The sequence below is a fragment of the Nicotiana tomentosiformis genome, chromosome 11 (assembly GCF_000390325.3).
Source record: "Nicotiana tomentosiformis chromosome 11, ASM39032v3, whole genome shotgun sequence".
NCBI classification, from domain to species: Eukaryota; Viridiplantae; Streptophyta; class Magnoliopsida; order Solanales; family Solanaceae; genus Nicotiana; species Nicotiana tomentosiformis.
Window position 1 is genome coordinate 53,931,500 of NC_090822.1, and position 24,972 is coordinate 53,956,471.

Consider the following 24,972-nt stretch of genomic DNA (forward strand, 5'->3'; position numbering starts at 1 on the left):
AATAGAGTCATTTGTGAAAGTTCCGCATTTGCTCGTTCCGTTTATATCATAAGGATCATGCCAAAAGAAAAAAGGGATAGTCATACCATACCTTAACTCTGTTGAGTCCTTAATAAATTCCAAGAAATTCTTCAAACAACTCAACTCAATCTACCATAGCATAAGGAGGTCCAAAATCAGTGTTGAGTAAAGGCTAAGTCTACAACATAAACTAGCAGCTCATTTATGTAAATTTGGGCAGCATCTCCCCTGTAACAAGGGCCTCCTCCAATACAATATATCAACAACAACAACCAAAATGAACCCATACAACCTTTACCAATATACTTTCATCACCACAACACAAATCAAGCTACACAACAGCAAGTGCATAAACATCACTAACGAAACTACTATTTAACACGACAAACGGCATGCTCAGATTGAATCTGTTTTGAACCCTTTAACCCCAAAGTCATTCATTCATTAACTTAACAACATAGACATCATGATATTAAGTACAATGGGAGGACTTCTAACCTCCTATTCATCTCCTAATTCACCCTCAAACAGCCCAACAATCTAACAACAACAACAAGTACAACTTTCCATTGTTGTGTTGTCCTTTCTCTTCATACTCACAGTACCAACAACAAGTTCGACATGTAGATAATATTTTATAATAACAACATAATAAGAGAGTCATTTAAAAGGGTTTCCAACCATTTATAGTTCATGAAAACAACCTTACCAAAACAGTCCATTAAAAACAATAACATCTCAAACTATTTCAAGTCTCCTCTTGTAGTATTTTGCTCAAACAATGCAACCAACACACAAAGAACTTCAAGCACATGTAGTAGGATGTTATACTCACCTTAAACAGTAGAAAAAATAGGAAATTTCAGCCAAGAACAGCCGACAACTATCCTCAATAACACCACAACACTATAGGTGTTGTATTCTCTTCTTGAATCAACTTTTGGTGTTCAAGTTGGTGTGTAAACACTTGTAGTTCGCCTTGAAAATCTAATATATATGAAGGAGGGACTGATTATTACCTTAATCAACAAGAACAACACAAAATATGAGGTTACCTACCTTTGAAGAACCCTCCAATACAGCCACAAGATGAAGAACTACGATCAAGCAAGCACCACCGGATTTCTAGCGTTGGATTCATGTTTTTATCCTAGATTTTCACCCTAGAATCATGGAGGAACCCTTGGAAAGAATTTAGGAGGGTTTAGAAACTTTTTTGGACGATAAAGATGAGTTAAAATGATTTAGAATTGACTTAAATACAAGCTGGAGTTTTACACCGACTTTGTGGGTCCCATGGGAGCGGCTTGCACAGTCTAAAAAAATACGAATATCTCTCTACTCCGATGTCGTATAGACGAATGGTTAGATTCGTTAGAAACTAGACTCGTAGATATTGAATTTGGTTGGTATATAGCGCCATAATTCGAAGCGTATTAGGAGAAAAGCTTAGCTATATTTGACCTAAGTTTCTGCACATTTATGAATGTAACTTGTGATGACCTTTGCAAACATTTGTTTCACAACTTGCTTGACTTCAAAACATAACACAGGACTATCATACGACTAAAATAACTCATAACATAACCTCCTTATAATATAAAGTACCCTAGTCTCACCCCAAAAGTACATGTTATAACATTCCCAACTTGTCGACTTTGGACGAAACATATTTTCTTCAATTCATTTAGCTTCTAAGCTTTCCGACCCTCTTGGTACTTGTTATTCATGATCTTAAATATATGTAACCTCCAAGGTAACATGATTAACTCATTTTATTTACCTTCAAAGATGATCTCATTTCTGATCATACATTAATTGACTTACGACATACTCTTACGTACGAAAACATAGGGTGTAACACCTTATTCATGGGCAAAATACCCTTTGGATCCATGGCACATCAGAGTTTACAAGGGTCTCATGGACCCCGAGCAGTGCTTGTGTTAGGGAAGGGCATGTTAACCACAAACCAGGTTTCAATCCAAAGACCCTTAACCATTCACACTTACTCTTCCTCAGAGGTTTATACACAAATAAGGTGTTCACTTTGTAATTAACATGAGAGCGGTAGTGGACATAAAGGTTTAGACACACATACTTTCTTCAAAAAACTATGTAGAACATTATCATCATAGTGTAGATGTGAATAGTTCAGAATTACACCATTAACTTTAGGATCAGAACCCAAATACAAGGAGGCAAGCTACTATAAGTACTTAGAGTATCTAGTGATATCCATTGTTGATGGCCAATTTTGACAATCCTTTTTAAATTAATTTATTTATACTTAATAATTTACAATAAATATTTTAAAAGTATTTTCTAGTAATAAATATCTATTTTTACAAATTAATTAAGTATTAGTTATAAAATCAATCATGTAATATTAATATTGTGTAAATACAAAAATATTTACTATTTTAAGATTATTAAAATAACTTTTATATACAGTGCATATGTTCTATAATTAATTTAATAAATTACTTTTTAATTTTTAGTTAATTAGGCTATTATGTTAAAAATTCAAAATTAATATTACAATTTAGAAAACAAGGTATTCTTATAAATAATTAACTAAAATAAATAGTAGTATATATAATAGTTATAATTTTTACCATATTTTATTTAAAATTATTAAGTTTATTTAAATTAATTTCAAAAAGGGATTAAAAGACAAAAAAAGCTACAATTGCAATTCTCAATTAAACGTAAAATTGCTATCTTTTAAATTATTTTGGGCCCAAACATGCAAGCCCAGTCCAAACACCCGTCTCACCACTGTGGCAATCCTATCTCCTTTGCACCAATCACCGTGTGCCATGTCACCCCTTCTCATCACACACAAAACAAACACACTTACATCTTAGTCGTTGGTCCATCTGATCAACGACTCATATTTAATCTTCAATTTTCTTTTGATTTTAAACACACGCCCCCCCAGAGATCTCATCCCCACCGTCCATAATCTCCTAATCTAACGGACACCAAAAAATCCTCCCCAAAAATCTTTAATGACCAAATTATCAGGACCGTTGATCTCAATGATCAACGGCCCAGATTCTATCCCTCAACTTTAACCCTAGAGACGGACTCCCCAATTACCCAAACCCTAATCATTTCTCACCTCACTCAGCCGCCCTTATTTACATAAACTCTTTCTTTTCTCACATCCGTCTCTAGCCCATCAATCCCAAATCCTTGCAAAAATTTGTGCAAGGTCACACAAATCAAACCTCAAACGCTCAATCTGCCTCCCTATCCACAAATCTCACTGCTATTTTCCTCTTTCAATCACTGGAATTGAAACACCCAGTTCTGAAACCCTAAGCTCAAAACACTATTAATCTGATTTATTCCTTGTTCTTTCAAGTCAAACATACATAACACTCATCTTGTCCATGGGCTATGAAGCATGTTGTTTTCTTTCCATTTCACCGATGAAATTTCAAAAGCCCCAATTATGAAATCACAAACCAAAATGTGAAACTTCAAATCTCTGAATTTCCTTCATTTTCTATTAAATCAGAGTATGCGTGAGCACGCTTCATAGACTCATCATGATTATTCGAAGTTCGGAGGTCAAATGCAGTGACCTTTGGACATTGGAGCTTTGACCGATGGGTTTTGCCTTCAACGGTCAGCTTTCTTCACTCAGGTAACTTGTTCACCATTTTTCCCCTCTGTCTCTTAGATGTTTCACTCGAATTTTCTCTCATCGTCAATCTTTCGTCACTTTACAATCATAATTTTGAATCCGACTAAAACCCTAGAGCCTTAATGGCACTATAAAAAGGGCCTTTAATTCTCTCACCTAACAACATCTGCACAACCACCTAACACTGAAAAGAATACACCAAGAATACTTAGCAAAAAGCAAAAATCAGTATAGTAGTGTTTAGAACTCCTTTGGCTAAGGCTAAGTTCTTACTCGAACTCTGATTTTGTTCTGAGGTACTCATTTGGTCGAAGTCTTCTGAATTCTTGGATCCTAAAAGGCAAAACAAGCTCTTGTTTGGTCAGCTTCCCTCGAAAAGGTCAGTACACCTCTAACTCTTCTCTTTTGATCATTTTATTAGAATGCTATGAATATGTTCATTGTCTTCTGTTAATTGTAGTCGTGTGTGATGATATTATTAATATACAAAATGTTATCTCCATGTTCATGATGAGGTGCTATTGGTCTGTGATCTTTTGTCATGTTTCTGAATATCCTCAAATGGATATCGACTAGCCTATTATATAACTGTAACAACTCTCATTTCTGAATCCTAGTAGTCTACATGATTAAGTTCCTTTAATATGCCTTAATGACTTCTATGCTTGTCTAAACTTCATAGCTTTCTTTCAATAGTCCTATTGTGATCTTTATCTCTATACACTACTTTCCTGCATTCTTGTGGTTGAGTTTATTGTTTGATATTCCTAATTAGGACAAAACTTGAAAGTTCACAGTTTAATCTCTCACTACTTGACTGAAGTATAAAACGTCTAAGTGTTTTTTAAATGCTCTCCCTCTCTATCAATGCCGGTTAATTCTGGGAATAGCTTCTGAGTTGTCATTGTGATAATCTTGTGTTCATGTTTAACCGATGGTTATACCTATATGAAACAGTGTTGTTAGGATGAATTCTTATGAACTTTAGTGACCCTTTTTCTATATTATGTAGTTATCAAGCTGTCTTTCATAGAACAAACATAGTTATGATTGTCTTCAAGCTTGACAAAACTGTCTCATAAAGCCTTAAGTTACCTGTTTAAGTCAAAACTTGTCTGGTATAGTACTTTCTTGTTTTAAATCTCTTTTATGTCGTTGTTGACTTTATGAAGCTTACATACAGTTATTATTAAGTTATATTCCATAAAAGTAGGACCTAACTATTCTTGTTATAGTCAAAAGTGATATTCTTTAAGCTTAGTGTGATTACTTCATGTCCAGATACTAATTTAAGCTATACGCCTGAGTTAAACCTGTTTTTTTGGTATAATACTTCCCTTGTCTATAACCCCTTCCCTTCATGACATGGCTAACTTGATACCATAGCATGTAAAATTCCCCTGTCTGTATAAGATCACAACCCCACTTGAAGTGTCTATGTATGACTGATTGGATATTGCATGTATCTATGTTTGTCTTCATGACTCCATGATTCCATGCTTTTGCTTTTAAAGTCATACTCAGTCCTGTCTTTTCTGCTATTCTGAAACTGAATCCGATTTTCAATCCTATGAGAAGTTCACTATTGCTACTCATTGAACATAATGGTTTGTTTAAGATTAGTACTAGTATGAGAAGGATTCTATTAAAGCATCTTCAGGAACTCCATCTTGAATATATAACCTATAGTCTTACTAAGGATCCTGATCATGTTATGATACTTCTGATAACACCTAAGAAGTTGTTTGGTGTGATTGTTTGTTTAAACCCTTGTTGATGCTTTCTAAGAAATCCAAGCAGTGTGGTCAGTCTATGCATGTACTAATGGCAATACTTAAGCTAATCAACTCATAATTAGTTTGCCAGGGCAGGAATATCTGTATTTCTTGTATTGCTTCACATCTGAACCATGTGTTCTTTAACTTCCCTTTGAATGTATTTCCCCAGTGTTAGACATTTAACAGTATACCATGATGTTTCTGTTTCTCTCCTATATGTGCTCGAAGCCTGACCTTCAGATTTACTTGATGTGTATTGCTTACTTGGTATTAGATATGTAGTCATAAGGATTGTTTGTGTGTCTATATACTATTCTGTTAGGAGTAAAGTATACTTTTATGGAAGGAGATATTATAGCATTTAGTTTACATTGAAAGGGCCTCATTGGCACTTAAACCCATAGGGAAAAATAAGTCGTTAGTGGTTAGGGGTATTTTGGAGTGGAGTTTAACTCTAGGTTGGTCTGCTATCCCCAGCACAAGTATTTCCCTGGGCCTTGTCCCTTGGGAACTCTGAAGTGTCGGGGGATTCAAAGAGGGCATCGACCTTGAGTAAAACTCCCTCCTTAGCCCTTAATTCATCGACATTTTTGGTTCTTTAAGGGTTTAGTGTTTAAATGACAACAAAAGGTGTTCAATGTAAATATTTTGTCATGTATAACCACCACATTAGTATAAGTTTTCTCATGGCATTATAGTATAGATAATTTGTTACATTTTGTTTCTATCATCTATTTATATTTCTGGTGCCTGACTGAACATATAGAATATGTATCTAATGACTTTCTCCTTTTTGGACATGTACCTTTGTTTGTGCCTGCTGAGTTCCTAAGGAACTTAGGCCCAAGCCCAGTGCTACTGCATTATTGGGAGTCTGGGGTCAACTACTGTCGTTCTTTTACTGCTGGGCCAACCTTCTTGAGGCCCAATTTCCAGAGTCATATCCTCTTTCCCTCAATTCCCTTTATTATTGTCTATTGCTTCGTTAATTTAGTTTACTGCTTCATTGCCTTTTAATCTACTACCTCGTTGCTTTGTTGCATCTTTGTTGTCATGTATATAACACTCATGTATTAGATCACATACTTTATTTTATGCTTTAATGTCATATAAAACCTAGGCAAGCCCTAAAGAACATTGGACTAAAATAATTAGTTAAGTAATTAATCCCTGTTTCGCTAATCGCAATTTTTTTATATCATTACTATGTTTTAGCTCACCTTCTTGTCTCAAAGATTTTGACACCCAAACTTAGAGAAAAAATCAAGGTCTGAATCGCAAGTTTCACCATCAAAGAGGCAAAAATCAGAATTTTCATATAAAAAGTGAAGAACTATCGCCCCAAATGGATTTTCAAAAGACTGCTTTTCTTCAAGTTTTAAAGATCAAGGTATATCTTAGGCCTACTTTCTTACAAACATCTCTTAGAGTTACATGTACAATTATTCTCTAAACCAGTGTTTTATAACTTAACCTCTTTTCACATGCTTTATAAATATAAACCATTTACATACATATTTCAAACTTTCTTTTTATCCACCAACATATCTTTAAACCCCTTTATAAATTCACATCCCTTTAAAGTTCTCACGCTCATTTTATTATACTCTCCTTTAGGTATACAATAAGTCGTACTCTTTAATAGTAATTAAGCATAGTCCATATAACTAATCCCTTAAAATTAGTCTAAGTCCTATGGAGCTACCTCGGGTAGATTTTAAGGGGTGCCTAACACCTTCACCTTAGAAGAACAAGAACCCTTACCCATAATCTCACCGGTTAGCAGACCAATAAAGAATGTGACTTAGTAATTAAATAGGTACCCTAGTATACCTTTAAATATTAGGCGGCGACTCTCTTTTATCAACAACAGAGAAACCACAAGTTGAATCTTATTTTGACTAGTGCAAAATAGGCTGCAACAATATGGCGACTCTGCTGGGGATTCACACTTAGGTTCTGACCTTAGCAGACTTAGACTAAATTTTCATATAGACTTATTTGCACATTGTTGTAATTGTAGATAAAATGCAATTACGTGCTTACCTACTTTGTGTGATCTCTATGCTTATTGTCATGCTTATTGTTGCTACACTCTTGTATGTTACTGTTTTATATACACTGTCATCACATCTATTCCTATCGAGTCTTGGCTGTACACCATCACAAACAATGGCATGCAAGGGTTGTCTTTTACATCCCTCCGAACCTTCTTTTCAAAACTCTCTAGTTTCAGAGAATGGCTTTGTCAGGTCAACTAATGTAACTTTGCGCAGCCTTCAGTCCAACTCAAAGTAGGAGACAATATACTTTAGTAAAATAGGTCATACTACATAAACCATTGGTGAGTCAGTCCTTGGCACCGAAGCACAATTAGGAATACCACCCTAATGTCAACTGGTCACGCACTCAACGACATCACTTCTGTGGAAAGACAAACAAACCTGACAAGACACTTAAAGATCCGAAGCAAACACTTACCAAACATCTTTCTTTTACCCACCTCTAGTAAATGGAAATCAACCGAAACATCACTGAGATTAGCTTGATAATGGGAGAACCACATAAATTGAAACAGTGGTGGAAGGATATTCATCGGGAACACGGAGATGAGGTTCCGACGCACTTGGGGGCATTAACTGCTTTACTGAATATCTGAGCACACAGGGTGCTCACTCGCCTATTGATAGAATTTTGGGATCTAATTAAGGTGGTGTTCAAATTTGCCGACTGTGAGTTAGTACCAACATTGGATGAAGTCACGAGCTTCACGGAGCTTCCATTCAATGGAAAGAAGCCAATATTTCCAGTTACTATGCCCGGTTATAGGTTCTTGGATGTTTTAGGCCTGGCTAACAGTAGGAGTCTCAGAAGTATCGAGGATGGATAGGTGAGCCTCGACCAGATGTTTGACAGATTTGGGCACCATGAAAGCTACGAGTGGTATTCAGGGGAGTTTTAGTGTGACCAAGTGACGTGGGAGAGTCTGAGGCCTATCACTTTCTTAATGGCACTATTGGGACTATTGGTCTTCCCGCAGAGAAAGGGTCGGATCAATATCAAATTTTTACCTGTGGTTCTGGCGACCTTCCGTGGCAATCTTCAAGCTACTTTGGTGCCGATGATGTTAGCTGAGATGCTGAGGGATTTGTCCGCATGTGAACGCGGGTATAATTTCTTTAAAGGAAGTAACTTGCTACTCCAGATCAAGGCTACTGAACATTTCTTCCAGTGAGAAGCCACCATCGACTACTTTATAGTCGTCAACAACATGATCCACAACCACAACGAAAGAATGAGACATTGGATCTCCCCAAATGGGCAAGGGAAGGGAAACGCTAACCAATCTGAGTGGAGAATGGATCAACTGGAAGCTATCCTAGTTAGGTGGAAGAGCAATCTTGAGGACTCTAGAAATACTTCATTGAGCTGGACGGACTTGAAGGAATTCAGCAATATTCTCCCCTGCGGGTCCTCAGACAGTTCGGAATGATTCAAGATGTGCCTCTGTGGACAAGGACAACATTATACGAGGATGAGTACAATGGGCAGATTCCAATCCCCAGGATAAGAAGGCTCCAAGAAGAGTGGAACGACCTGGTCACAATGCCTATGGGTCAAAACTCGTGGTGTACTCCTGAGTATTACGTCTGGATCAACGAGGAAGAAGAGCTAGCCCGGCCAAGCAGAGAGGGTATTGCCTGGTTAGAGGACTTAGTGGTTGCTTTGCAGATTTACAGTGAGATCCTGCCACATTACCTTGTGACCACTTCAATGCACCGTCAAGTGGTCCCAGGATCCATTGACCACATGTTGTCACCTGCTGAAGATGATGACCGGGTAGTTGAGTGCATCCAAATAGAGTATAGAAAAAAGCCAAAAGAAGATTCGGAGGAGGAGTCAGAGTTCAACGATGACGAGTAGGATTTTGAGGAAGACTTAGAGGAGGATCTAGAAGAGGAGCCAGAAGAAGAAGAGGATATGGGAAACAACTCAGGGGATGGTTATTAGAGTTGGTTGAGTTCCCTTTCTTTCCCACTCTGTACCTTTATCCCCATTTCTCTCTTTGCTTTCCAAAAGGGCAAGTTATCCAAGCTGATGCAGTTCTATGAAACAGTGATGTAATCCTTGTTCCCACTTGTATCAGTCCAAATTATCAATGAAAACAAATTTCTTCGGATCTAAATGTGTCAAGTCTAAATGTCTGTCAAACATCTGCGATTTAGGCCTACCTCCGGCAATGAGAGTTCCCTGCGAATTCTATGAAACACACTAGCTATAATGCACGAATTAATTGCTCTGTGTGATTTCCTGCTTATATAAGTGAAAAACCTGACTCTTATTCCTTTTTCTTTTCTTTCTTCCGATTCTTCTTTTGCTCTATTATTATCCCACAAAACAAAAAGAAAGTTGGTTTGTGTCGACCAAAACTAGCGGAACCACCATACAATCTAAGATCAAAGGTGTAAGGCCCCATAAAATTTTACAAAAAGAAAATATTGTTTCGTGGTGTCAAATTGATTTTATGTGTTGTGTATTTCCGTGTCATTATGCGGCTCGTACTTTTTGGATTGAACAATGCACAGGAAAGTAAAGGAAGACTTTTGGTGGAAAAGCGCATTTATGCGGTCCATTATGCAACCGCATAATCACTCTGCGGGCCATATAATGGATGCAGAAGTGAGAAGGGGAGGGTAAGTTTGGAAGCAATTATGCGGTCGACTATGCGATCGCATAACTGTTCTGCGGTGCATTATGCGACAACAGAACAGTTATGCGGACCGCATAGTGACCGCATACACAGGTAGTTCTTTTGGCTGTTTTGTAACCAATTATGCGACCGATATGCGGTCCGCATATCGGTTATCCGATTGCATATGCGATCGCAGACCTTGTTCCGGAGCTCCATTTTTGGGTTTTTAAAACTCGACCCTATTTCGTTAAGTACACTCTTTGGGCCATTTTTGAGCTATAATCTGACATTTTAGAGTGAGAGAGAGTGCCCTAGAGTTGAGAAGGTGTTCTTCAATTCTTGCCCAAGTTTTGGAAGATTAAGAAGGGAAACTCACTAGATCTTCATCCTAGAGGTAAGATTCTACACCCTAACCCCTAATTTTAAAATTATCTGAAAATGGGTAATTAGCAAGATAATTGTTGGGCATGAGAGTTGTTTATTTTACATGCATATGATATCAAGGCGTGTAGGAAGATTGTTGAACTAAGCATGATAAATATTGGGTTGTGGGATGATGGAATTCTCCATAAAAGGACCTTGAAACCTTATGCACACCTAGTGTTTGATAAAATGCTCAAATGAGCTAGAACTATGATCATCTTCCTAATTTTGATTCAATTTATTATATTTCTACAATAGATTGAAGTTACTAAGAATTCTGAAACATTTAGAGTGTAAAGAAGCTCAAGAGACGTATGTTGTCTAAACTCTTCTCTTAGAATTGGATCCCATGATATTTATGTGAATTATGTAAGTCCCGAGTGGATCATTATAAAATTGGTTGTTCCAAGTAAGATTGGGTTGAAATATATATGTTCAACAAGTATTTCAAATGCTTTATTTATGTTGTGTTATCAATTGAGGATGTGTCAAAAATATGGGCTGGGCATTATAAATGTTCGACTTCAAGTTAAATTCAAACAAAGGCTATTATGCCAAATTTTGTGAAATATCTCTATGTGCCTTAGACTCTTAATTGCTCACATGTGTACTACATGCCTTGATTTGAATTGTTGTTGTTGTTGTTGATGATGTTGATGTTAGAAAGTGAAAAGGTGAGCATGAAATACTAAATATGGCCAACGTGCCAAGAATGATCTTATAATAATGGCCATTAGTGCCAATGAAATGAAAAGATATGAAAGTAATATGAAATGTGATGATTGATATAAAAAGGTTGATGTCTCGAATAAGACAGCCTAGCCGGTCGGGTCGTGATCGGACACCATGCCGCATACATGGTGGTGATTGTGCTGGAAATTGTAATTTAAATTGTGATTGTGGTCAATGTCCCTAATGGATAGCCTAGCCGATCGGGTGGTGATCGGACTCCGTGTTAAAGACGGTGGTATTGATATTGAGAGTAATTGTGGTTGATGTCTCTAATGAGATAACCTAGCCGATCGGGTCGTGATCGGACTCCGTACTGAGATTACGGTGGTACTGGTATTATGAATAATGGTATTATGGACATTGGTATATCGATACTAAAAATTTCACAATGCGAGATATGAAAATTTATTTGAACATTGTCTTGATCCTAAATTAAGGTTTGATGTTGATTAAGATCTTTCATTGATATTATGATAATCTTGTTTGTATTATTTGTCATTCTATTGAGAGGGTGTTTAGTTATACATACTAATGCTATTCAACGGTACTAACATCCCTTTTGCCGGGGGCGCTGCATCTTTAAATGGATGCAGGTGGTTACACAGCAGGAGATATTGATCAGTGATAGAAGTACACCTTCTTCCCAGCTGATTTGGTAGGCCCCACTTCATACTGGGGTCATAAATATTTTGTACGTTGTGTATTATGTTTGAGGTATAGCCGGGGCCTTATTGCCGGCATTATCATTGTACTCTTTCTTATCTATAGAGACTCCGTTGACATAGTGTGGGTTGTGTATTGGTGCTGGGAAAGACAAACTCGTTATGTTGTATTTGAATTACTATTTCCATTTCAGATTATGAAAAATTTGTGGAACGGAGACTTTAAAAAAATGAAGTAACTATTGGTAATGAATTGGTATTATAGACATGATCATGTTTGTGTCTAATTAATGAAGTTAAGTATTATCTTTATTCATGGATGAGTTTGGGTAGAATGAAATCTAACAAGCTTGCTTAGTCGGGTTCACTCGGTTGAGCGCTGGTCACGCTCCTCGGTTTTGAGGCGTGACAAAAGGGAAAGATGTCAGCCGCAGAAAATCTAACTGAACATGCTCTGGTCATAGCCGACAGACCGGGACGATCAGGGGAAAAAGACGACACCAGAAATGATGAACATGTGGCCAGGATGGCCCAGGAAATAGAATCTCTAAGGGAGGAGGTACATCATATCAGGGAACTCGCGCACCTGGCCGTGGCAACACTTCCTCAACCACCTCGATTCCCTTCTTTGGATTCACTCCCTGATCACTTTCCTTCCACATCACGCCAAAAGAACAATACCCCAACTTCAGCTCCTACCACTCAAGTCATCCCTTCATTAACCCCCGCAAACCCACTAAATCCCCCTATCCACACTCCCTACGTACCACAGTACGTTCAGACACCACAAAATCTGCCTATTACTATCAATGCAACTCATACCCCTCCTCGCGACGGAGTCACTTTTACCATTAACCAGCACATACATGAGGCACATGCCGCCGCCCATGAGCGGTACGTTCCCCCTGTATATTCCATTTCTGAACCTACCTTTACAGCATCTGTCACGGTTAGGGTTCCTTATGAGATTGACCAATATGCCGAGATGGAAAGAGAAGTCAGGCGTAAGGAAGAAGAGTCAGTATCTGAGCAGTTGCAAATTTTGAGAAAGCAAATGAAAAGCCTTCAAGTTGCCCGAGGAAGATAAAGTTTGGACTACGAGGATCTGTGTATTAATCCGGATGTGGATATGCCAGCAGTGTATAAACCCCCAAAGTTTTATATCTTCAATGAGATGGGTGATCCTCAAGCACATTTGAGGGCATATTGTAACAAGTTAGTCGTAGTGGGGAAGAATGAGAAACTAAGGATGAAGTTATTTATAAGAAGTTTGACAGGAGAAGCACTCACCTGGTATACTCGACAGGATCCGCAAAATTAGAGAACTTGGCAAGATATGGCGGAGGACTTCATGAATCGTTTTCGATTCAATACAGAGATCACTCTCGATCGGTTCGCACTGGTGAACCTACAGAAAAACCCATTAGAGTCATTCCAAGAATATGCACATCGGTGGAGGTCAGAGGCCGCCACAGCGCAATCTCTATTGGACGACAATGAATTAACCAAGTATTTCATCAGAGCCTAGGAAGGGATATACTTTGAAAATATAACGGGAATAATGGGACAGAAATTCCCCGAGCTGGTCAAGATGGGAGATTTCTTAGAAGAGGGTATAAAATCTAGTAAAGTACAATCCATGGCAGCACTGCAAGTGGCCGGCAAAGCCATCCAATCAGGGTCAATCGGTAGTGGAAAGAAGAAGAAAGAGGATGTCTCAGCAGTCGTCCCTTACTATCAATCCAACCCACATCACGGAAACACTTCCTACTCCCCAAACAATCATTCACCACCACCCACTTACGCTCCAGCCTATAACACCCAGCCATATTACCACCCTCAACCATAATACAACCCTCCTAGAGCCAACAACAACCAAAATCCGCAACGACCATCTGATCTTGATCAAACCACTACTCACCAAAACCGACCTGCTTATCACCATGCCCTTGTCCAAACTTTGAAGAGAAGGGTCCTAGAAATTATACCCTGATTGCTGAGCCTCTGGCCCAATTGTTCTGGAGATTGAAAAGAGCAGGATTGATACACCTAGTAGAAGCAAGGGTTCCTGAACATCCCTCCAAGTATTTTCACGCAACTAAAAGATGTGTGTACCATTCAAATGTACCTGGGCATGATACTGAAGATTGTTTTAAGCTAAAAAATGAGATTGAAACCCTGATCAAGAGCGTAGCCATTCAGTGCACTCTAGCACCGCCCAATGTGAATAGCAATCTGCTGCCAAATCACTGAACCAGGGAGCTAACATGATCATATTGGATGAAGAGTATGACCTAAAGGACACAATCATCACTATAGGAAATGTAGAAGCCACCAGGATCCCTTCTCAAATGGCTCCAATGATTACAGTACACTTGAGGCCTACAGTGACGGTTCAGACTTATCTGCAACAACCTGCGGTTGCTACAAGAGACGAAGAAAGTCAGGAATACAAAACCGTCCCATAGACGTACCAACAAAAGAGAAAGGCCAAAATGACAGACTCTGCCACAACCCATGGTATGACTAGGTATGGGAGATTCTACACTCCTGAAGATGTCAATCGAGGAAACCCGGGGGGAGAGAAAATTCAAATAAGGAACATAATGAACCCAGAAGCCGCCGAGTTTTGGAACAAAATATCAATGAAAGAGTATTCTGTGGAGGAGAAGCTGAAGAAAACTCCAGCACATATATCAATCATGGATCTCTTAATGAGTTCCGACAGTCATAAAGATGCCCTATTGAAAGTATTAAGTGGGGTAAATGTACCAAGTAACACCATTAGTGAGGCGCTGGCCGCAACAATTGGGAAAATGCGCGAAGCAAACATGATCACTTTCAGAAGAGATGAACTTCTTGTCGAAGGCGCAAGTCATAACAAGGCTCTTCATATCACTGTCAAATATGGGGACAAAGTGGTGTCCCGAGTGTTGGTCGATGGAGTTAGGAATTCATTTGAGGGAAGTCAAGGAAAGCCATGTGAGGGTGAGGGCCTTTGAGTTTTTGTATAAGGATGTTATTGGAGAAATTTATTTGGCCTTGCAGATCGGGCCGATCAATTTTCCCATATTGTTTCAAGTAATGGACATCTCCTCTTCCTACAACTTGCTACCGGGAAGGCCCTGGATACATATGGCAAGGGTCGTCCCATACACTTTACACCAATGCATGAAATTTGAGTGGGGATGTCAGGATATCGTTGTTCATGGCGAATGGGGTCACTCCGCTTATTTGGAGTATATTGTTCCGTTCATTGAAGGGCTAGACGAAGTTGCTTTTCATGCGGTGGAAATCATGCAGACCGCCGAAATGGAAAAGACTGAACAAAACTTGGGAATGCAATCGTCGTATAGATCCAAGATGGCTATGAGAGAAATGATGAAATATGGATACATGCCAGTAATAGGGCTGGGATCCAGGTCGAACGGAATCATAAAGCCAATTGAACAGAATGAGCATAAAGGAATGGTCGGCATAGGATATCAGCCTCTAGAAGGGAAAACTCCTATCGTTAGCTCCGAGAAAAAGGTTTTTGTGCCAGATCATGTTTCAAGTTCGAGTCAAAGTTCAGTACCAAAAGATGACATCATCGAAGGAATGGCAAAGATGTTCATGAATATGATTGAAGAATTTCATGAAGGGACTGACATCAAGACACTGACTATCAGGGATGCCGAACCAGGGGAAGTGCTGCGGCATTGGACCGCTAGTCCATCTTTGGTTCGCCGGGAGGCTTGGTTGTATGGAACTGTAAAAGTTTTCTTTTGAAAAGCACACGGTCAATTGAGGTATGTACCATGTCTGTACCTTTTTGTTATTTGCCTCTTTTGAACGCTTAAGGCGTTCCTTTTTTGATGAAATAAAAGAATAATTTTCAAATATTGCAACCTTATTTACCTCTTTAATTATACTTAGTTTTTCTTTTCAGTAATCAAAATGCTAAAAACCAGCATTCCATGATTATGACATGTTACAATACCGTTGAGCCCAATTACCCGGATTACGAAGAGTATAATGAGAGCATGATGCCAAATAATCTCCCGTAGGAGTTCGAGAAGTTGGAAAGTCAGAAAAATCCTAACCTCCAAGAGACAGAAGTGGTCAATCTTGGAAGCGAAGAAGATTTAAAGGAAACCAGAATTAGCATTCACCTAGAAGGCTAGCATAAGGAAAAGCTAGTATAACTCCTCCGATAGTACATCAATGTGTTCGTATGGTCGTATGATGACATGCCAGGATTAAGTACTGACATTGTCTCGCATAGACTGCCCACCAATCCTACCAGACCACCAGTCAAGAAGAAACCCAGAAAATTCATACCCGATTTAAGTCTGAGGATAAAGGAAGAAGTGACCAAACAGATAGAAGCAAATGTAGTAAGGGTCACCAACTATCCAAGCTGGTTGGCAAATATCGTCCCAATACCCAAGAAAGACGAGAAGATCATAAAATGTGTGGACTATCGAGATCTCAACAAATCCATCCCAATGATTTCCCTCTGCCAAATATCCATATCCTCATCGACAACTGTGCGAAGCATGAATTGCAGTCATTTGTGGATTGTTTCGCTCGATATCACCAAATCTTGATGCACGAGGAAAATGCAGAGAAGATAGACTTCACCACACCTTGGGGAGTTTACTGTTATAGAGTCATGCCATTCGGTTTCATGAACGTTGGTGCCACCTACATGAGGGCCATGATGACCCTTTTTCATGACATGATTCATAAGGAGATTGAAGTGTATGTGGATGATGTCATCATAAAGTCTCGGAAGAGTTCAGGGCACTTGGATGATTTGAGGAAATTTTCGAACGCCTATGAAGGTATAGTTTGAAGTTGAACCCGGCAAAGTGTGCATTAGGAGTCCCCACTAGAAAGCTGTTGGGCTTCATTGTAAGCAGGAATGGAATAGAACTGAACCCATAAAAAATCAAGGTCATTCAGGAATTACCACCACCGAAGAGCAAGAAAGATGTCATGAGTTTCCTGGGCAGATTGAATTACATCAGCCGCTTCATAGCCCAGTCCACGGTAATCTACGAACCCATTTTCAAGTTGCTAAAGAACAATGCAACCACAAAATGGACAGAAGAGTGCCAAAAAGTCTTCAACAGAATCAATGAGTATCTATCAAATCCACCAGTGATGGTTCCCCCCGAACAAGGGAAGCCATTATTACTATATTTGTTAGTCTTGGACAACGCCTTCGGTTGTGTGTTAGGGCAGCATGACGAAACTGGGAGAAAGGAGCAGGCCATCTACTACTTAAGAAAGAAGTTCATGTCGTGCAAGGCCAAGTATACTTTGATAGAACGCACCTGTTGTGCTCTGACTTGGATTGCCCAGAAACTAAGGCATTATATGTCAGTATACACTACACATCTGATATCTCGGCTCAACCCGCTCAAGTACATATTTGAGAAGCCAATGCCTATCGGAAAGCTAGCTAAAATGAAAATTTTCCTCACTCAATTTGATAGTGTGTACATAACTCAAATGGCTATCAAAGGACAAGCTTTAGCTGACCACCTCGAAGAGAATCTGGTGGACGGGGATTACGAGCCACTTACTACGTATTTTTCTGATGAAGAAGTGTTATTTGCTGGAGAAGATATTGCAGAATCATACCCTGGATGGAGAATATTTTTCGATGGAGCAACAAACTTCAAAGTAGTCGGAATTGGGGAAGTCCTGATTTTAGAATCCGGACAACATTATCCGGCATCAGCAAAGATAAGATTCCTTTGCACCAATAATATGATTGAATACGAAGCACGCATCCTTGGGATCAGAATGGCAGTCGACATGAATGTCAAAGAACTTTTGGTCATAGGGATTCCGATCTATTGATACACCAAGTCCAAGTGGAATGGTCCACCAAGAATGTCAAGATACTTCTATACTTGCACTGCGTGAAGGAGCTATGCAAGAAGTTCAGAAAGATTGAGTTCAAGCACATCCCCAGGATTCAGAATGAGTTTATTGACGGCCTTGCAACCCTATCATCTATGATACAGCATCCAGACAAGAACTACATTGACCCTATCGAGGTAGAGATCAGGGATCAACATGCCTACTTCTTCCATGTAGATGAAGAACTAGACGGTAAACCATGGTATCACGACATCAAGAAATTCCTTACAACTAGAGAATACCTGGAGAATGCTATTAATGGTCAAAACCGAGCCCTCAGGAGGTTGGCAAACCACCTTTTCCTCAATGGGTAAGCCCTGTACATGAGGACCCCGGACTTAGGTTTGTTGAGATGTGTAGACGCTATCGAGGAAACCATATTATTGGAGAAAATACATGCAGAAACATGCGGACCCCATATAAATGGGTTCACATTAGCCAAGAAGATCTTAAGAGCTGGATACTTTTGGATGACTATGGAAAGCGACAGTATCTGCTACGTGCATAAGTGTCACCAATGCCAAATTCACGGGGATTTCATCTGGGTTCTGCCAAATGAGTTAAACGTAATGGGTTCACCTTGGTTGTTCGCCGTTTGGGGCATGGATGTGATTGGACCTATAGAGCGCGCAGCACCAAATGGACACCGTTTCATCTTAGTAGCTATCGAATATTTCACCAAATAGGTCGAGGCATCTACTTACGAGGCCTTCACAAAGAAGGTAGCGGCAGATTTCATTTGAAACAACATCGTCTGTAGATTTGGGATACCAAAGTCTATCATCACTGACAATGCCGCTAATCTCAACAGTGACCTCATAAGATAAATCTACGAGAAGTTCAGAATCATCCACCGCAATTTCACAGCCTACAGACCACAAATGAATGGGGCAGATGAGGCAGCCAACAAGAATATCAAGAGAATTATGCGGAAGATAGTGGACAATTACCGAAAATGGCACGAGAAACTACCTTTCGCTTTACTGGTTTATTGGACCACCATGAGAACATCCATTGGGGCAATGACGTATATGTTATTATACGGCACTGAAGCTGTGATACTTGCGAAGGTCGAAATACCATCTTTAAGAGTCATTAAAGAAGCAAAATTGGACGATGCTAAGTGGATACGGGTCAGATAAGAGAAACTCATGCTCGTTGACGTGAAAAGAATGGATGTAGTATGTCATGGTCAACTATATCAGAACAGGATGGCCAGTGCATTTAACAAGAGAGTGAAGACTTGCTAGTTCGCAATGGGGCAGTTGGTCTTGAAGAAAATCTTTCCCCACCAAGAGGAAGCTAAAGGAAAGTTCGCACCAAACTGAAAAGGTCCTTACGTGGTTCACCGAGCAATGTCAGGTGGAGCTCTAATCTTGGCAGAAATGGATGGAAGAATCAACACAAATCCTATCAACCCAGACGCAATCAAGAGATACTATGTCTGAAGACAAATAGAGTTAGGTTTTTGCTGTAACAGAACTATGTTAAACCTGACTTCCCATGGAGGGATATGAAGGAAACCTACATAGGGTTCGGTTTCTCTCCCCTTCTTTTTTAATAGAAAAACCAAATATCACTTTTGTATGTTGTTCAGGAACTACGCCGACTTGATTTCCTCAAAATTTTCAAATCATTCAAGCCAAGCAGCAAAATTCAAGCTATCATAAGTGCCCAATCATCCGTCTCGCCATATCGTCATAATACGATACTGGGGCAGTTCCTGCCGGTGCTGCTTCCTGAAAATCTTCACTCCTGAATTACATGAGGCATGTTCCTCGTTAAGCCGAGGTATGTAAGGAATTCAAAGCCAGAATTCGACCCCAATATCTCCAAAATTCTTCCCAAATTCTTCCTTAACACAATCCTGTAATTGATAATCTTTCATGCCACTCCTGCAATACATGCCTAAAGTCGAGACAAAATTGGCTTTGGTTCAATTTCTTTGCCCGAAAACTATTACATCGTCTCTGGTCAAAGAGGAGCAGTTGTTGATGGCCAATTTTGACCCTCTTTTTAAAATTAAATTATTTATACTTAATAATTTACAATAAATATTTTAAAAGTATTTTCTAGTAATAAATATTAATTTTTACAAATTAATTAAGTATTAGTTTAAAAATTAATTACACAATATTAATATTGTGTAATTACAAATACACTTACTATTTTAAGATTATTAAAATAACTTTTATATACATTGCATAGGTTCTATAATTAATTTAATGAATTACTCTTTAATTTCTAGTTAATTAGGCTACTATGTTAAAAATTCGAAATTAGTATTACAATTTAGAAAATAGGATATTCTTATAAATAATTAACTAAAATAAATAGAAGTATATATAATAATTATAATACCATATTTTATTAAAAATTGTTAAGTTTATTTAAATTAATTAGAAAAGGGGATTAAAAGACAAAAGGGCTACAATTGTAATTCTGAATTAAACGTAAAATGGCCATTTTTTAAATTATTTTTGGCCCAAACATGCAAGCTCAGTCCGAAATATACCCAGTCCAAACACCCGCCTCACCACTATGGCAATCCTTTCCATCTCCTTTGCACCAATCACTGCGTGCAACGTTACCCTCTCTCACCACACACAAAACAAACACACTTACATCTGAGTCGTTGGTCCATCTGATCAACGACTCACATTTAATCTTCAATTTTCTTTTGATTTTAAACACTCGCCCCCAGAGATCTCATCCCCACCGTCCACAATCTCCTAATCTAAGAGACATTGAAAATCTGCCCCAAAATCTTTAATGACCAACTTATCAGGACCGTTGATCTCAAAAATCCACGGCCTAGATTCTATCCCTCAGCTTTAACCCTAGAGACGGACACCCCCAATTACCCAAACCCTAATCATTTCTCACCTTACTCAGCCGCCCTCATTTCCCTAAACTCTCTCTTTTCTCTCATCCGTCTCTAGCCCATCAATCCCAAATGCGTGCATAATTTGTGCAAGGTCACACAAATCAAACCCCAAATGCTCAATCTGCCTCCCTATCCGTGAATCCCGCTGCTATTTTCCTCTTTCAATCACTGGAATTGAAATGCCCAGTTCTGAAACCCTAAGCTCAAAACACCATTAATCTGATTTATTCCTTGTTCTTTCAAATCAAACATACAGAACACTCATCTTGTCTCTGGGCTATGAAGCATGTTGTTTTCTTTCTGTTTCACCGATGAAATTTCAAAAGCCCCAATTATGAAATCACAGACCAAAATGTGAAACTTCAAATCTCCAAATTTCCTTCTTGTTCTGTTAAATCGAAGCATGCATGGGCACGTTTCAGAGCCTTATCATGATTATTCAAAGTCCAGAGGTCAAATGTAATAACCTCTGGACATTGGAGCTTTGACCAGTGTTTTTCTATCAACGGTTAGCTTTCTTCACTCAGGTAACCTATTCACCATTTTTCCCCTCTGTCTATCAGATTTTTTGCTCGATTTTGTTATCATCATCAATCTTCATCACTTTCCACTCAAAATTTTGAATTTGATTGAAAACCTAGAGACTTAAGGCACTATAAAAAGGGCCTTTAATGCTCTCACCTAACAACATCTACACAACCTCCTAACATTGAAAAGAATACACCAAGAACAATTATCAAAAAGCAAAAATCAGTATAGTAGTGATTAGAACTCCTTCGCCTAAGGCTAAGTTCTTACTCGAACTCTGATTTTGTTTTGAGGTACTCATTTGGTCGAAGTCTTCTGAATTCTTGGATCCTAAATGGCAAAACAAGCTCTTGTTTGGTCTACTGCCCTCGAAAAGGTCATATTACCTCTAACTCTTCTCTTTTGATCATCTTATTAGACTATTATGAATATGCTCATTTTCTTCTGTTAATTGTAATCGTTTGAGATGATATCATTAATATACAAAATGTTATCTCCATGTTCATGATAAGGTGCTATTGGTTTGTGTTCTTTTGTCATGCTTATGAATATCCTCAAATTAATATCGGTTAGCCTGTTATACAATTGTAACAACTCTCATTTCTGAATCCTAGTAGTCTGTATGATTACGTTCCTTTAATATGCCTTAATGACTTTCATGCTTGTCTAAACTTCAGAGTTTTCTTTCAATAGTCCTATTGTGAACTTTATTGTGATCCTTATCTCTATACACCGCTTTCCAGCATTCTTGCGGTTGAGATTATTGTTTGATAATCCTAATTAGGAAAAAACTTGAAAGTTTACAGTTTAATCTCTCACTACTTGACTGAAGTATAAAAGGTCTAAGTGTTTTTTAAATGGTCTCCCTCTCTATCAATTCCCGTTAATTCTGGGAATAGCTTCTGAGTTATCATTGTGACAATCTTGTGTTCATGTCTAACTGATGGTTATACCTATATGAAACAATGTTGTTAGGATGAATTCTTATGAACTTCAGTGATCCTTTTGCCTATATTCTGTTGTTATCAAGTTTTCTTTCATGGAACAAACACAATTATGATTGTCTTCAAGCTTGACAAAACTGTCATAAAGCCTTAAGTTACCTGTTTAAGTCAAAACCTGTCTAGTATATCACTTTCTTGTCTTTAATATGTTTTATGCCACTGTTGACTTTATGAAGCTTACATTCAGTTATTATTAAGTTATCTTACATAAAAGTAGGACCTAATCATTCTTGTTATAGTCAAAAGTGATAATTTTTAAGCTGAGTGTGATTACTTCATGTCCAGATACTAATTTAAGCTATACACCTGAGCCACATACCGCCAAGATGTATCGGATTTGAGGCAGCATTATTGGTGGAGAGGAATGAGGAAATATATAGTGGGGTATGTGGCTCGGTGTTTGAACTGCCAGCAGGTGAAGTACTAGCATCAGAGGTTTGGCGGTTTACTTCAGAGACTTGAGATTCCTGACTTGAAGTGGGGGCGTATTACCATGGATTTCGTTGTTGGGTTCCCACACACTTTGAAGACATTAGACACATTATTGGTCATTGTGGATAGGTTGACCAAGTCGGCACATTTTATTCCGATGGAGGCTACTTATTCTTCAGAGTAGCTGGCTCATATCTATATCCGGGGGATTGTTAGTCTTCACGGCATGCCAGTGTTTATTATCACCGATCAAGGCACATATTTCACCTGGCATTTCTAGAGAGTTGTGCAGCGGGAGTTACGTACGCGAGTTGGGTTGAGTATATCATTTCACCCCCAGACGCACGGTAGTCCGAGCGCACCATTCAAATTTTGGAGGGCATGCTACACGGCTGTGTTATGGATTTCGAGGGTTCTTGGGATCAGTTCTTATCACTTGCGGAATTTTCCTACAACAACAACTACCAATCGAGTATTCAAATGGCTCCTTATGAGGCCTTATATGGGAGGCGATTTCTCTAGTTGGTTGGTTTGAGATGGGAGAGGCAAGGTTATAGGGTATTGATTTGGTTCGGGATGCCTTTTGAGAAAGTCAAGTTGATTCAAGATCGGCTTCGTACAGCCCAGTGTAGGCAGAAGAGTTACGCTGATCGGAGGGCTCGTAATGTAGCATTCATGGTGGGAGAGAGGGTTTTGCTTCGGGTTTGACCCATGAAGGGTGTGATGAGGTTCCTGAAGAAGGGCAAGTTGAGCCCTAGGTTTATCTGTCCCTTTGAGATCCTTGAGAGTGTTGTTGAGGTGGCCTACAAACTTGCATTGCCACCCAGCTTATCAGCAGTTCACCCGGTGTTCTATGTTTCCATGCTCTGGAAGTATCACGGCGATCCGTCCCATGTATTAGATTTTAGCTCTATCCAATCGGACAAGGATTTGACTTATGAGGAAGAGTTGATGGCTATTCTAGACCGTTAGGTCTGAAAGTTGAGGTTTAAGAGTTATCCCTCCGTTAAAGTGCAGTGGAGAGGTCAGACGATCGAGGCAGCTATGCGGGAGTCCGAGTCCAATATGCAGAGTAGATACCTTTACCTTTTCACCAGTCCACGTATATTTCTAACTCCGTTCGAGGACGGACGTTTCTTTTAGAGGTGGAGAATGTGACGATCCGGTAGCTCATTTTGAGTACTAGCTCTTATTTATGTGTTCCGAGACCTCTATTAGCTCCATTTAACGTTTCTCGACTTGCATGTGTAGTCCGTGTCTTTTTCCGAAAAGATTTACTGTGAAAATTTGAAGAAAATATGATTTTTGGCTTTAAAACAACTTGAGTTGACTACGGTCAAAATTTTGTGTAAATGACCCCAAATCGGTATTTTGACGATACGGGTGGGTCTGTATCGTGATTTTGGACTTGGGTGTATGCTCAGAATTGAATTCGGAAGTCCCTAACTTGATTTGACTTGATTTGCCGAAAGCTAGTAATTTAAAAGTTTGGGAATTTCCTAGGTTTGACCGTAGGTTAACTTTGTGGTTATGGGGTTCGAATTTTGTTCCGGGACTTTGTATAGGTCCATTTGCTATTTGAAACTTGTCTGCAAAATTTGGTGCAAAACAGAGTTGGTTTGATAAGATTCGGATGCTCGGTTGTGATTTTTGAAGTTCTTGAGTTTCTTTGAAAATGTTATGCATTTTGATGTCTGATTCTTACTTCTAGGTGTTATTTTGCTGTTTTGATCATGCGAGCGAGTTCGTATTATTTTATTACACTTGTATGCATGTTTTGTTTGAAGCCCGAGGGGCTTTGGTGAGTTTCGGATAGGCTACGGACAATTTTGGACTTAGAAAGTTGCTGATTTCAACTGTTTCTGGTGTCTGGTATGATGTGCTTCGCGATCACAAAGCTACTCTCCCGATTGCAAAGGGGAAACTTGGGCTGGGCAGAATTGTTCTTCGCTAACGCAAGGAGTTGGTGGCGAACGCGAAGTAGTGGGGGGTTTATCCTTCGCGAACGCGACCTTCCTTGCGCGAACGCGATGGGTTGTGGGATCTAGGGAGGGGAGCCATGAGTTACTCTTCGTGAATGCGGTCCTTGGCACGGGAATGCGAAAGCAGGGGAGAGCAAGCCTACGCGTATGCAAATGGTAGCTCACGAACGCGAAGGCCTTTTGGCTGATGTGCTTTGCGATTATGTCAGGTGATTCGCGAACGCGAAGAACACCTGGATCCCGGTGATTTATA

At 39.1% G+C, this 24,972-nt stretch overlaps 1 protein-coding gene across 1 annotated transcript; it reads left to right on the plus strand.

The window, feature by feature from the left end:
- Positions 1-15,102: 15,102 nt before the first annotated feature.
- On the plus strand, positions 15,103-18,200 carry LOC138901462 (uncharacterized). Its single transcript, XM_070189229.1, has 4 exons — positions 15,103-15,720; positions 16,235-16,796; positions 17,195-17,799; positions 17,892-18,200. The coding sequence occupies exons 1-4, from the start codon at positions 15,103-15,105 to the stop codon at positions 18,198-18,200; spliced, it is 2,094 nt and encodes a 697-aa protein (XP_070045330.1).
- Positions 18,201-24,972: the final 6,772 nt, after the last annotated feature.